The following is a 15,694-nucleotide window of genomic DNA, read 5'->3' as shown; positions in this document are numbered from 1 at the left end:
CATAGAGACTGGAGGGACAATCAGAAAACCTATATGGGTCTGACCTAGGCATTCTGCATATATGTTATGGTTGTGTAGCTTGGTGTTCTTGTGGGACTAGTAACAGTGAGAATGGAGGCTGTTTCTGACTCTTCTCCCTGATTTTAAGGCCCTTTTCCTCTGAGTGGGTTACCACATCAAGTCTTAATATGAGCTTATGTGCCTAGTCTTATTGTAACTTGTTATGTGATGTTTTGTGGATATCCCTGGGGGGCCTGCTCTTTCCTGAAGGGAAATGGAGGGGAAGTGGATCTGGAGGAGAGTGGAGGTTGGGGGAGGGACTAAGAAGAGAGGAAAGAAGGAAAACTGTAGACGGGATTTATGAGAGAATAAATAAGTATTTTTAAACTTTAGCTTTATTTACAATATAATCATCAGTAAGATCTCTTTATTATTTCTTTGCCAACTACTTATTTAATATAGCATATATTATATATGACACATATATCTAATAAGTTCATGTATATATACATATATATTTCAAGTACTATGTCAAAAATCACCTTAGATAAAAGGACAAAGATATCTATCTTCCCAGAGCTTAAAATATATGTGCCTAAAACCTTGAGGAAGAAGTGGAGGGAGACACAGAAAAGAATGACAGAACATAGATTCTCACTCACTAGGGATTAACTTTCCAGGAGCAATTATATAAGACAGTAGAAGAGAAACAAGTATTTGGCATTTGCACCAGTGATTTAAAGCTAACTATAAACATAATGTGTGGTTGTTATCTCTTAGAGGCTTGTTCTTTTCTAATGAGAGACAGAAAGGGAGTGGATCTGGAGGGAGAGGAGGCAGGGAAGTACTGAAAGGTGTAGGAGGGAAAGGAAAACTATAACCCTGATATATTGTATGAGAAAAGACTCTATTTTCAATAAAAATGTAAAAAAAAGTCACCACTTACTTTATAGGCTTCAAAATCTAACTACAGTAAAACAAAACCTACAGTTTGCATAAGCAAATACACAGTAATTATCAAGGTGGAAGTCCCTTCAGGTGGCAAACATAGAAAAAGACAACCCTAGTTGGGTACTATGAAAAGCATTTGAACATATGCTGCCTTTTAAGTCATCAACTCTGAGGATGGTAGGAACTGTCATAGCTGCAAAATGTGGGAAAAAACCCTGACTGTGGTTAACTGACTCACACAGGTTAAGTGTCTCTAAATGACAGTAGTGATATCCATGTTGCTTCCACAAGGCAATATTACCTCTGCAGATGAAAAACTCTTAGTTTGTTTGATTTCCTATTTTTACATCTTACTTTGCAAGTGAAATATGAGGAAACAAGATGAGCACAGTAGAGTCTACCTTGCTAGACTATGTTTCCTAATAGGGAGTGACTCATCACTTCCCTTATAAACCTTATACCATTATAATGTCTTAAAATATCTATACATTAAGCACTTGCTAGAGTAGGCATAGTATTAAAAGGTTGGCATTTTAACACAAGTCTTGTCAGAATCTGTAACTGCCATAAATGGCTAATGGTGTGACGCAAATGTAGCCACAGAGAGCCGGAAATGCCTGCTACAAAAGAAGGAAACTTCTTGTACCTTGATATGCTTTACACCACAGCTGACAAGTTTATTTGGCTGGTACAAATCCCAAGAGATATCAAATATCTGCAAATAAATCAAATTGATGGTTAAAATACTCAGTATCATTTAAGAATCCTACCCAAATAACGAACTGGGCTAAATCGTCACCTATCAGAAACTATAGCAACCTTGATAATGACAAAAATTGTACATTTCAAAATCTTATAAGACAAAATAAGTATGATGATAAGTAATAAAGGCAATTTCTTAGTTTTGTTTAACTTTACAGAGCAACTAATAGGGTAAAATTTAGCACATGTAATTTTAGTTGTTAAAGAATACTTGGATCCAAGTAAGTAACAAGAGCAGTTCAGTAGAACTAGAGCATGGGGTAGATGCCCAAGAATTGTTACAGAGGCAAAATTCCAAATGGAATACTCATATACTGAGATATACAGAATACTTCTACATTTTTAATCAGAACTACTTTAAAATTCAAACATTCATTTCACAGCCATATTTAGCCTTCATTTTTTTTTAACTTTCTCGTTGTTTATAGGTCAAACAGAATTAACTTGCATTTTCTTAAATTCTGTAGTCCCTATGATTTTATTCATATTTAATATTCCGTAAATTCAAAGTACACACAAACCACATTGTTAGAAAAAACTCAGGTGAATCAGAATATCTAATAGAAACAACAATTAAGCAACAAATGAAAGAAAATCCATCACTCATTTGATCTGCTATATAGGTTGCTCCTCACTAAGTTTTTTTGGTCACTGTATAATTTAACCTAAGAAGTCTGTCATCTCTAAAACTTTACAAAGCGACGCTCTCCAAAGATAGTAAGAGTACACCGGACAAGACACTGCTTAACAGCTCACCAGATCACCATAACAGACATTACATGGAAACACATCAATGCATTTTTTTTGTTTTTTGTTTTTTAATTTCGAGGCAGAGTTTCTCTGTTTCTTTGGGGTCTGTCCTGGAACTAGCTCTGTAGACCAAGCTGGCCTCGAACTCACAGAGATCCACCTGCCTCTGCCTTCTGAGTGCTAGGATTAAAGGTATTCACCACCACTGCCTGGCTACACTAATGCAATTTTAATATAGTAATGACAATATTTTTAACAGCCCATTATCATTCAATACCATTTTTACAAAAATTGGTTTGTAACTTCAAGGTACAAATTTGTGAAGTACTTTGATGCAAGTAAGTTAGAACAAGGTTGTCTAATAAGATATGGTAACATTTTAATAGTTATAGTTTAATAGTTAATAGCCTATTTAATAGGCTCCTTAAAGAATTTGCAAAAACCACTCCAAACTGTAAAAACTTATGACATTTCCTACAAAACAGATGTTTACAAACAAGTATCACTGACTATCATTCTAGTCTGGTTAAAAAAAAAAAGACTTAAGAATTTATCTAAATTTTTGTCTAGGTTCATAATATCACAGCATTTAATTTAAAAATCGATTACAAGGCCAGGCATGGTTGTGCACACCTTTAATCCCAGCACTTGGGGTGGAGCAAGCAGATCTCTATGGTTGAGGCCAGCCTGTTCTACATAGTGAGTTACAGGATCCTGTCTTAAAAACAAAGAAACAAAATCTTGATTACAAAGCATTCCTTTTTGGGCTTTTGGGGGGGTTCTTTTTTTAGACAGGGTTTCTCTGTGTAGCCCTGGCTGTCCTGTCTCTGTAGATGAGGCTGGCCTTGAACTCACAGAGATCCACCTGCCTCTAAAGGCATGCACCACCGCCCCAGCTACAAAGTATTCTTTGTTTGTTTGTTTATTGTTTTTATTGAGCTATGAATTTTTCCTACTCCCCTTCCTTCCTCCCCTCTCCCCTTTACAAAGTTTCTTAACATTAATCTTATATAACATATACAAATCGCTTTTTCACAAGTTTCCAAAATAAAAACTGTTAAATCTCTAAACTTATTTATTTATTTTTACTTATTACATAGCTGGGATCAAACACAGCCTTGTGCATGCTAAGCAGGCCCTCTTCCACACAGCAACATTTCTAGCATAATTTAAAATTTTTTTAAAATGTTTATTTATTATGTATACAATATTCTATCTGTGTGTATGCCTGCAGGCCAGAAGAGGGCACCAGACCTCCTTACAGATGGTTGTGAGCCACCATATGGTTGCTGGGAATTGAACTCAGGACCTTTGGAAGAGCAGGCAATGCTCTTAACCTCTGAGCCATCTCTCCAGCCCCATAATTTTAAATTTAAACAAGCAATACCATTTTCCCTTTAACTATAATACCTATGCAACATACTGGTAAACCAAACTAAACAGACCACATAATCTTAAAGTTAATATGAATAATTTATGTTTTCATATATACAACTCCTCAAATAGTACAAATTAAATATCTTCAGTTTTTAAATAAATATTAAATTTAATAAAGCTGTTTAAAAATGAAAAATGCATGTTTTTAATGAAGCAAGCATGCAGACGTGCTTCAAACTAATGCTGTACACAGTGGATCATGTGTTTTAGTCCTATGATAGATATGTATCTCAGATTTTTTATTATATTTTTATTTATTTATGTCCATGTGTATGAAGGCATCTTTACCAAAAAGCCATCTCACTGGCCTACAATCTAAGATTTTATGGGTATTAATAATTGTATAATTTTTTACTTTAAAAGTTTTATTAATATTTCACGTATCTTAAAGTTCCTCATTTACCCAGATGGTGCACATTTTTAATCCGAGCACTTGGGAGGCAGAGGCAGGCTAGATTTCTATGAGTTGGAGGGCAAGTTCTGGGACAGCCAGGGTTCCACAGAGAAACCCTGCCTCAAAAAACAAACACACAAAAATTTTTCCTCATTTAAAGTATGCAAATCAATGGTACTTAGTATACTTACAAAATTGTTCAACTGTAATTATACTTAGTTTTAGAAAATTCTATCATCTAAAAAATTCATTACACATTTCCCTTCCCCCCTCCCTCTCCCTATAACTTTACCATTTTTTTTTACAAGTTGTACAATTTGTATTACCTGTGGGTATGTGACAATGACAACACACAGACGAAAGCCCCTGAACTCTCTACCAGACTTGTCCTACCAGGTATTCATTAGAAAGCCCAGAGGAGGTACTCACTCTGTCAGTGTGACCAGGAGCCATAGACAACATTCTCCCCCTTTTCCAGTCCCAAACACAAACTGCATTCTTTGAATCGAGTCCAACTGAAACCAAGCGCTGGATTTTGTTCAAGAAGTGCAGGAGGGAATGAAAAGACAATTTAAATAACTATCACATTATAAATGGCAAATAAATTCTACTTATAACATCAAAATAAATCCATTCATATTCATATTTCAGACACTTTTTAAGGCAGATTGATGTATTCATCCCATTAATATTTGTACATGCATTTAGTTTTTCATATGAAGTAAGAACTTTCAGTTCCATGAAATCCATTAAGTAGCATAATCAAACTCTAGCAAAAAGCTAAAACTTCTAAATAAACTATAAACACATCTTTTTAAATGCATTGTTGCACTGTCAAAAAAATGAAGAAAAACTAAGAAAAAAACAAAGGATTCTTGGTGAGAATCCTGAAGGGAAGAAAATATTTACTATGAATGTATCAAGTGAAGCCTGATTACCCCAGTTCTTTGGGTTAGTTGGTTTGTTTTACTGAAGGCTAAAGAAGAGTAAGAGAGAAAGTCTAGGGAATCTACCCACAATGGTGATTGGAACTGCAGCCTTTAACTAGAGGAATAAATTTCCCAGAACAGAGAACTTTGGAACAACTGTGGACAATTGTGAAAGAAAATAAAAATCTCCCTGAACATCTGAAAGCAGAATCAGCTTTCTCATTATTGTATGACGTAAGTTTACATTGGTCATGAACCCTGACGTGGGAAATTCTTTTCAGAGGGTTTCTAAGGTTGAGTGTGTTTTCGAGAAATATCAGCAGCTTGGAACAGGCAACATAAATTCAACATAAGGGGATGCAACTTTTAATCCATCCTTCAAAGAATTCCAGCAGGTAGGTATTTAAATAAAAATAAGCTACACAGTAAAAACAAACCAGACATTTAGCACAAACACAGGGAAATGTGACCGTAAGAGAAGATAAGCTAGTTCCAACAATTAGTAAAATACATTACACTGGAATTAGATAAACAATATAAAATATGCTAAACATGCACAGAGAAATAAAATTAAGGCTTTGAAACATCTGCATAAGAGCAAAGAATAGGAAACTATAAAAAGTGTCCAAAACGATATAAAGAGACACAGGACTTGTTGAAAATAAAACTAGATAAAGTTAAAAACTCAGTGGAAGAGTTCAATAAATTAGAAAGAGATGAGAGGACACAGTTTGGAAGGTGTTAAAAAGACTGAAAGAATGAAAGGGGTAAGAAGCATGAAAGATGGAATTCTAGCCAAGAAGGACCACCAGGGTCTGAACTTGACTACTGCTGTAACATTTAGAAAACTGTACAAATATATATGAAACACACATTCTAACAGTAAGCAAGGCACTATGAATGATGAAAGAGGGAAGGAAAGAAATAAAGTGAGTTTTACAACTGCCTTAGTTGAGAACATAAGAGGCAGTTTCTACATTGTAGTACATAAAGGTAGAGTCTTTTAGTAACCAACAGGTTTGTTTATTTCAACTGTCAATGGCCTAGGTTTCAGAGGACAAGATGGCTAGAATATGCAGGGCACAGATAAAGCTGAAGAAAATATGTCTACAGGTGAGAATTGAGAACACCATTCTTCCTGTATACAGGGCAATAATCTTAAGACAAAGAAGAAATTCCAGAAAACAAACAATTAATGGGGAACTAAAGGCAAACAATTTGAGAACATAACTGGTCAGCACTATAGCAATTCCCAATAGCTACAATGGAAGGGAACTCCATGGGTTAATTAAAGGCCTCGGGATGGCCATGACTTAGCAGAGAAGTTAAAATAGTCATCCCAGAAGTAAAGCTACTATAGGTCCCCCAACTTCCCACTGTACAACATTTAAACATTAAGCTTTTCACAAGGACTAAGGAATTTAATGACCCATCAGAACAATGTTCAAATGTTTTAAAGGTGCCAACATGTAAATCATTTTAAGAATTACATAACATACACAATGTCCAGTATCTAACAAAAACTTTTAACAGATAAAGAAACAATCGTGGGAGGGTGTCAGTCATCAGAGGACCTAAAAATTATGAAGATATTTAAAAAGAGAAGATACTATCTGTGAAAGTGCTGGATTAGGATGGTGACGCAGTAGGTGAAGTGCTAGTTACACAGCATGAAGGACCTGAGATTGGTGCCTAGCACTCAGACAGAGAAAACAATCACTATATGGCAGCACACTCCTGCTAACTCCCTGCCAAGGAGGCAGAAATGGGAACCCCTGGACTTTCTACATGAATGTTTGATATCTTCATTAACACTATTTACCATAAGTCATACATAATTAGCTTTACAAATCCATGTTCTCTGTTCAAATGAAAAATGCCACCTAGTGCCCAGTCAGAACAGCTTCGCATGGGTAGAATTATGATTTAAGCCAAATGGGATCAGTTCTAGTATGGACGGTTGTGCGGTCTTGTTTATTCTATAAGAATTAACCATTTTGCTGTTATAAAGAACATTACAAATTTTACAAAGGTAAACTGATACATTTTATTTTTGTGCCAGTTTGTGGGCTTTTCACCAAATTAGACTTAAAAACTACTTCATCCTTAGCTTGTTCTAGAAATGAACAGAGTTTTAACTATAATTTATGTTTCTGTTAGAAACTATTGTGTGTGGGGGAGACGGCACATGGGTGACGTGTTCATGCATAAGCCTGAGGACATGACTCAGAGCCCCAGCACCAACAGGAAAAGCTGAACACTGAGGCATGGGTCCGTAACTCTGGCTCTGCAAAGCAGACACAGGTGGAGCCGGGCTCTCCTCGGTCAGTCAGCATAGCTGAAAATTTGGGTTCTAGGTTTAATCAGAGACTGTCTCAAAACATAAGGTGGTAAAACAGTTGAGGAAGACATCTCAGTGTTGACTTCTGGCCTCTACACGTGCCCGTACAGCCAAGTATATTTGCTTGTGTGCGCGCGTGTGTGCGCGCACACACACACACACAAGATTTTTAAAATAATGAATACTATATTTTTATAATATGTGTCTATATTTTTAGGTAAATTACCCACTACCTCCTCCCATTGCTGTATGAAACTTCAATCCCTGTTTATTACAGATTTCTAGAAATAGACTTTTCAGGCCTTAATTATCCTCAAGAAGACAGGTTACTAGTATTTATATATCTATTCAGCTCATTTAAAAGAAAGCCTTTAGGAAAAGAACATTTAGTATTGCTACCTAGTAGGGAATAAATCCTAAATTATCACATATGCTTTTAATTCTAGCAGAAAATGAAAACATTAGACAATATTTCCTACTCATTATCTCATAAGAGTTTTATAAATGGGTATGTTTGCTCAAATACACTTTTCAAATTATGACGTTAAAATAATTTCCTTACATTCAATTTCAAAAAGTTCCTTCCATTAACTTTACTCTTCAAAGGATGAATCTCTTGATAGATAAACCACTACCTCCTAACTTACATGTATGGTGAGAGAGCTGGGTGGGGGTGAGACCAGGCCTTCCTAGGAGCCTGACAAAAACCTAAACCTTAGTTTTGGTTCACTAAAATCTCTTGAACCTAACACTGGTGCATTGTCTGGGAAGCCTCCCAGAGACCACCACTATGTTGAGTGTCTGATAACCTGGCCTGCTGGTAAGTAAGTGAGCTCTCTTTGTCTTGGTCTGTTCTGTTTCTTGTTCTGTGGTCTGTGGTTTTTGTTTTTGTTTTTTTTCCCCTCTTGGAGGCTCCAGCTAACTGAATCTAGAGGCTGAGGTTTACCTAGCAGATGTGCTAATGCCAGCAAAGGAGGCTGTCCTCCAGACAGCAGCTATCCTGCTGGTCATACCACCAAAGATGGTAACACCCACACTGCCAGAATTTCAGCTTACACTGACCAAGAGCTCCATAGAATTCACTCGTGCACACTTACATGGAGGAATAGTTCAGGACCCCCAATGAACAAATCATCCTCCCATCAGACTTGGCCACTCAACTAGTCCAACAAATACACCAAGGTTCTCACTTGGGAGAAAGGAAAATATGGGACCTTTTGAGAAGAGCACATCTTAAGGCCTTTGACCTTAAGGCCAAAACAGCAGAAGCTGTAAGTTGATGTCCTACCTGCCATCTTGTCAACACAATAAGTAGAGTCACAAGAACTGGACACCAGGAGAGAGGAGCTCGGCTGGGCGCCAAGTGGGAGATTGACTTCACAGAGGTAAAGACCTATATGGCTATAAGTATTTGCTAGTTTTTATAGATACCTTTTCAGGATGGACTGAGGCTTTCCCAACTAAGCACGAGATGGTAAAGAAGCTACTGGAAAAAATTACTCCGAGGTATGGCTTTCTGTGCTCTTGTGCTCTGATAATGGACCTGCATTCATCTCGTAGGTAACAAACACAAAAACTAGTTAAGGCTATATGGATCAATTGGAAACTTCACTGTGCTTTTTGTTCCCAAACTGTGGGCCAGGTAGAAAGGATGAACTGGACCCTAAAGGAGACCTTAACCAAATTAGCCCTTGGTAGTGGCAGTGACTGGGTGCCTCTCCTCCCCTTGCTCTCTAGAACGTTCACAATTCTCCTTACACCCTAGGCCTGACCCCATTTGAGATCATGTATGTCAGGCCACCACCTATTCTGATTAATCTAAGGGCAGAATTAGTGGCTGCATTTGATGAGCAAAAATTTTCTTTCCTCCCTACTAGTTCTGTCTCAGGCGCAGAAACAACTCTAATCTGAACTGCATGCAGTCTATGAGAAAGCACTGCCTCCTATGTCCCACAAGTTCTGGTCAGGAAACCTGGTGATCATCACAGATCTCTACGGTCCAGCTGATGGTTCTGAGACAGCAATACAAAGCCTATAGATTCGGAAAATGCATCTCCAGGATTTGAAATGACCCACTACTCAGGGGGGGGGGGGAGGATGAGAGAGCTGGGAGGAGGCAGACCAGGCTCTCCTAGTAGCCAACAGAAATCTAAGCCTTAGTTTCAGTTCACTAAAATGGACAGAGCTAAACACACAGTCCTCAGAAAAACCACAGCCTTCTGCTAGCTTGGCAGGTACCCCATGGCCCCCTTTGCTGGCTTAGCAGACACCCAAAGCCCCTTTGCTGGCTTAGCAGGTGTTCCCCAGTTTCCTGATAACTAAAGATAGCTTTCCCTACCCTGCTGCTAGAAGGTCCCTAGCCACTAGATCCTTAAACCAATCAGCCCCCATACTAATCTCTCCTCCACCAATCAGTCCCAGATTAATCCCTGCTCTCTGGAGTTCCCCTAAGTCCGCTTAAAAGGAGCTTGTGACCTTCTTTAGGGGTTGCCAAGAGCCACCCCAATGTTGCAATTAATAAAGCGCTCTTGATACTGAATACATAGCTGTTGATCTACTTTGGGGGCTTCTCTAGGACCCTAATGTTTGGAAGGCAGTAAAGCATTGTTGTTAGAAACATGAGCTTTGGAGTCTGAGACCTGGTTCCTGCTCTGGTTCCACTCATTAGCTGTTAACCTGGAACAAATTATTTAATCTTTCTCGGTCTCAGTGTCTATTTCTGCAAAGTAGAGAAGATAACAGAATCTATTTCATATGGTTGTCATGAGGAGTAAATGAAATAATGCAGGTATAGGAAAATGCCAAGTACATAGTGTGTACTCCATATCTCTGGGTTTCTAAGTTTAAATTTTAACAACATGCCCTCATGAAGACAAGATGATAAAATACAAGTATTCACAATTTCTCATAGCTCAAAGTAAGCATGATGAAGTGCTTCCGAGTAGTAAACAGCATGGAAGCAGTTTCTCCTTAGAAGGGACATCTGGGCAATATAATATATTAAAATAAAGGAAACTTTAAAAATGAAGAAATTATATCTAAAGAATTCTCATGATCTCTTATAGTTTAAAACATCTTAAATTTCACAAAACCCGTGAAAAGGAATTTTAAACTAATTTTGTAGATTTGTTTAATAATGCTTTATACTCCTTTGGTGTGAGGAAGATATTCTTTTAAGAATGAAAGTGAAATTCTGATAAAATGTAAAGGACTTGAAAGCTATTAGCAAACATGGGGCATGAATTGAGTTTTCACAATCGCTAATCACCATGGTTTAAACCTAAGGGCACTTATTCTGTCTGAGAAGCTCCAGTGAAGTCTTCTCAGATCCCTTACCAGAAAGTCAGGAATCCACACTACTGGGAGGTGTTGTGCCTCGGGGAAAAGAAAGGTATTTGCTGACTATAATTTCCTCTAAGACAGCCATACTACAATCTAGATCTAGAGCCTAGATCTACAACAATAATAAAAAGCAAGTAAGTAAAATTTTCTATATGTTAAAATGACTTTAAAATCTAATTTAAACACAAAATATTTAACAATTATAAATTAACAATACCATTTTTAAAAATATGTTTTATTCATAACAGCTTCTATACAGAACTACAAAAAGTCTTGGCTTGTTAGAGGATAATTTGGAAACCAATCAACCAATGAGGTGATAATTACATTGATTGCTTTGATCTTTGGTTTTGTATAAAAGTAACTCACAGATATTGTCTCATTTTCGATAAAAAGATAATTTTGAAAGAAAAACTTTAAAGTAACTGAAAATTAAAATATACACAGGTCTACTTATAGAAACTTAATTTTCCTAAGTTATCTTCCATATGCACTACCTAAATACCTTACCTGTAAAATAATTGCAGACAAAATTTTCTGTAACAACCAGGTAATATATTCCATTGAATGAGAATTTCTTTGACTCTTAGAACAATTTGACTGAGAAAGTTCTTTGTAATGATTAAAACAATACCCCTTGTTGTTTTTATTTTCGTTAGCTATGTCATCTACCCATCTCACTTATACTTTATCACCTTTGAATAAACAAAAACTTTTTATCATTTTTTTCAATTCTATATTATAGACTAATAATTTCTTATAGCAAGCATTGAAACAAAAATTGTTAAGAAAGGAGAAAAATTATCATGTACCTGTCCATCCAAGTCAAATGCTAAACAAGCTATACCATGTGTATGAACATCCTTCAGAACAGACACGGTCTGAACAGTGTAAGAATCCCAAACACAGATGTATGGCTCTTTCCCAACTTGTCCTGTTGCTACCAACACTCGCTCAGGATGTAGTGCAAGACTAGAAAATAAAGAATAAATAAGTAAACAATAAGACTTGAAAATTGCTTATCAAATTTTTGTAGCATTTGATATAGATATTTATACTTACAAATATCAACATTAGACTTTGTTCATCTTAAATAATTTGTATTCAGAAATAATTTCTATAAAAATTTTTACTAAGAATACTTAATAATATACTACATAAAGTTAATGATAAACTAATTATAGCCTTCATAAACTGCATACAGTATACATAAACTTCTCAAAAAAAGATCTCATAAAAGATCAAGAGAATTACAGTAACAAATTTATAACAACCTGTCTATCACATGCCATTTTTCATTTGGTATTCATGGTTGAATCACACCATTTCTTTTATTGACTAATGCTGGACTAAATCTAGGAGCCGGGAAGATGGCTCCATGGTTAAGCACTTTCCAGGAGAATATGAAGATTGCAGCTCATACTCCTGGAACTCACTAAACACCATGTGGACATTGCAGACCATCTATAATTCCAACCTTGGAGAGCAGAGGATCCCCAAAGCAAGCTGGTTGGCAAGAAATACCTATATCAGAGAGCTCTGTGTGTCACAGAAAGAACCGGCCTCACTGAATAAGGTATAAGGGCAATCAAGGATGAGTCCAACATGAATCCCAGGCCTCCACAAGCACTCATATCCATAGGCACATGCACCCCAAACATGTGCACCCACGAAAATGCATATGCAAATGTACATTATAAACCATATTACACATACAACAGTCCCGCCCTTCACTGCCTTGGGAGAGCCTGGCCTTACCTCTCACTGCCCACTCCAGCAAGAGAGCTGGCCCCTGAATTCAAGAGAGAGGGCCCCCACCTCTCACCACAGGCAAGAGAGGATGAACCTATCCTGAGGGCATGCATGGAGAGAAGTTGATTCTACCACCTCACGGGAGGCTGGTGGCCCCGTGGCTCTGACCTGACTGACTAACACCTAGGCCCACAACTGGGCCTTGGCTTGACCCACCCTAGCATCTACCCCATCTGGGTCCTACTGGAGCTTGTGAAGGGACTGGTCCTGCAGAATGGTACCCGCAAGATCTCCAAGACATAGGATACCCCAGAAGAGCTCTGGTGAAGATTCAGTGAGGATGGTGTACCAAAAACCAGAGGCCTTGAACCAGACCAATGACTCATTGCAATGAACAGTTGCCAGTCAAGCTCATGGGACAAAGGGATACAGTATATGACACACTGAAGCCTCCAATGCCATCAGGTAGAATGAAGAGGTGATGGAGAGGCAGGAGAGAAGGAGAAGCAGAGATTTTGCTGTTTTGGGTATGTTTTTTTGCTTTTTGTTTTGATTTAATGGGTTTTCTCTTTTCTTTTTCTGTTCTTGCTTTGTTTGCTTGCTTACTTTGTTTTGTTTTCTTTCGAGTGTGGAGGGATGCAACGGGAATGATGGGATAATATGTGGAGGACTTGGAGGTGAACAGAATTGGGGCATATGATGTGAAACCAAAAAAAATTTAATAAAGAAGTTAAAATAAATAAAGGTAATGTCATGCTTTAAAGGAAAAAAATGAAAATGGGGGGAAAATGGCTAAATCTTAATGTCCAAAATGGCACTTGGTAGCACGTACACTGTAACAGTAATAAATTTTTATCTCATTATAAAAAACAGCAATATGATATGGAATTTACAGAAAGTAGTCAACACGTCTTTAAGAGTAAGACAAAACCTAACAATTAGTAAGGTCTATGCACATACATCAGCAGAAGGCAGGAAACAAAATATTCTACTAGATAAATGTTTCTACAAGTGAGTTTAAAGTATCAGACTTGCCTTTAAAAAACACTCAAATGCATTTCTGTACACTAGCAGAGAAAAAAAAATCAAGAAAATTATAGGAGCACCAACAAGAGCAAATATACAATAAACTTAAGGAAGTTATTCCTTCTATGCTGAAATCTAGAAGCCCGACTGCAAGTCATTTTAAAAGGTCTAAATAGGGAAATCACATCAGTTCTAGGCTTGGAAGAATGTAATAGTCTCAAGGTGGCAATGCTTCCTAAATTGATCTAAGGGCAACAGAATACCAGTCATAATTAAATAAAAATAATACAGGAAATTGGATCCTTTAAATGTTATTTGTGGGACTATCAATCTAGAGCCAGTTTGAACAACAGTTTAGCAAAGTTACTATAGGATGTAGCAATTCTATTTCTAGATTCATTCCTAAAAGGAGTAAAAACATATGTCCACACAAGTCTTGTATACAAATGCTCATGCCAAAATTATTCATAACAGCAAAAAGTGACAGCTCAAATGTTCATCAACTGAATGGAGAAAAAAGAAACAAAGTGCTAATAGTATATTGCAACAGAGATGAACTCTGAATTTTAACACTACACGGAAAAATATACATATAAGTGCCTCCCATTCTATGGATTCATTTACATGAAATGCCTGAAATAAGCAACATTCGTGACATATTTTGGGTGAAAACACTGCACACAAATATCTCTTCACTCCCAAAAAAGGAACCCATGAGAGATCAAAGTAAAGATCATACCAATGTTCAACTTAATGAACCAAAGTTTTTATTGTCACTAACAGGAGTATGGGTGAGGAGTCACATGGAACAAGGATGAGTTAAAAGCAGCTGCATCACTGAAAAGCCCACTCCAACACGGGTGACAACTCACAAAGGCTGTAACCTTGGAGCTCTTTACACAGCCTGTAGTAGCTGCCAGTCTAAGAATCTCCCTCCAGCTCAGCTAGTCTCTTCCTCCATCAGTCTTTCACTTCTTTTAATAATCTGACAAGGGGCCTCCAAGAATCTTCCAAGTTTATGTTCTCCCAGACTTATGACTATTTGTTTACCTCCTAAGTCTCATGAGCCTCCCCTTCATGCACAGAAGGAATGTTTCAATTCTAAGGAAAATGCCACACAACAAAGAGCCATGTCTTGTCCAGAGAAAACATTTAACAGCATTCCTCTCCTTCCTCCAATATCAACGGGTTCTCCAAAGGAGCCTATAACTTCCCTAGCTATGGGTTTTGATCATGTCTACAGTATCAGGCATGAACTCCCTCCTGTGGCCTCAAATCCAATCAATAGGGTGTGATTGGTTACTTCCATACATAGTGTGGTGGTTTGAATAAGAATGGCCCCCACAATCTCATAGATTTGAATGATTAGTAACCAGGGAATGGCACTATTTGGAAGGATGAAGAGGTGCAGCCTTACTGGAGGAAGTATGTCACTGGAGGTGAGCTTCAACATTTCAAAAGCTCAAGCCAGGCCCAGAGGCTCTCTCCCTTCCTGCTGCCTGCAGATTCAGATGTAGAACTCTCAACTACTTCTCTAGCACCATGTCTGCCTACATACCACCAAGCTCCCCACCACGATGACAATGAACTAAACCTCTAAAACTATAAATTAAATGCTTTCCTTTATAAGTGTTGCCATGGCTGGGTGGTGGTAGTGCATACCTTTAGTTCCAGCACTCAGAGGCAGAGACAGGTAAATCTCTGTGACTTGGAAGCCAGCCTGATCTACAGAGTGAGTTCCAGGACAGTTAGGGCAGTTAAACAAACAAACAAAGAATAAAAAAAAAAAGAAAAAAAAATTGGCACGGTCATGGTAACTCTTCACAGCAACAGAACACTGACTAAGACACATAGTTTTTCTACTGTTGCATGAACAGACATATTCATTTGGAAGGTCAGTATTATAGCAAGTAGGGTCTACCACTATATAACAATGCAAAAGAGTTCCCCTTTTGCCACATCCACACCAGCATTTGTTGTCATTTCTTTTTCTTTTTTTAAATTTTAGCT

General features: G+C 37.4%; 1 protein-coding gene across 1 annotated transcript in view; it reads right to left on the bottom strand.

The window, feature by feature from the left end:
- The window catches only part of LOC121452605 (echinoderm microtubule-associated protein-like 5), a 124,875-nt gene that overhangs the window by 101,313 nt on the left and 7,868 nt on the right, over positions 1-15,694 (bottom strand). The window contains exons 2-4 of the mRNA XM_041658841.1: positions 11,719-11,878; positions 4,724-4,822; positions 1,598-1,666 (exon numbers count right to left, since the gene is read on the bottom strand). Of these exons, the coding sequence (XP_041514775.1) occupies positions 1,598-1,666; positions 4,724-4,822; positions 11,719-11,878 (328 nt within the window). The remainder of the gene's footprint in view (positions 1-1,597; positions 1,667-4,723; positions 4,823-11,718; positions 11,879-15,694) is intronic.

The sequence above is a fragment of the Microtus oregoni genome, unplaced genomic scaffold (assembly GCF_018167655.1).
Source record: "Microtus oregoni isolate MIOR12 unplaced genomic scaffold, Mior012 000009F_ref0000495, whole genome shotgun sequence".
NCBI classification, from domain to species: domain Eukaryota; kingdom Metazoa; phylum Chordata; class Mammalia; order Rodentia; family Cricetidae; genus Microtus; species Microtus oregoni.
This window is presented reverse-complemented; position numbering and strand designations above follow the sequence as displayed.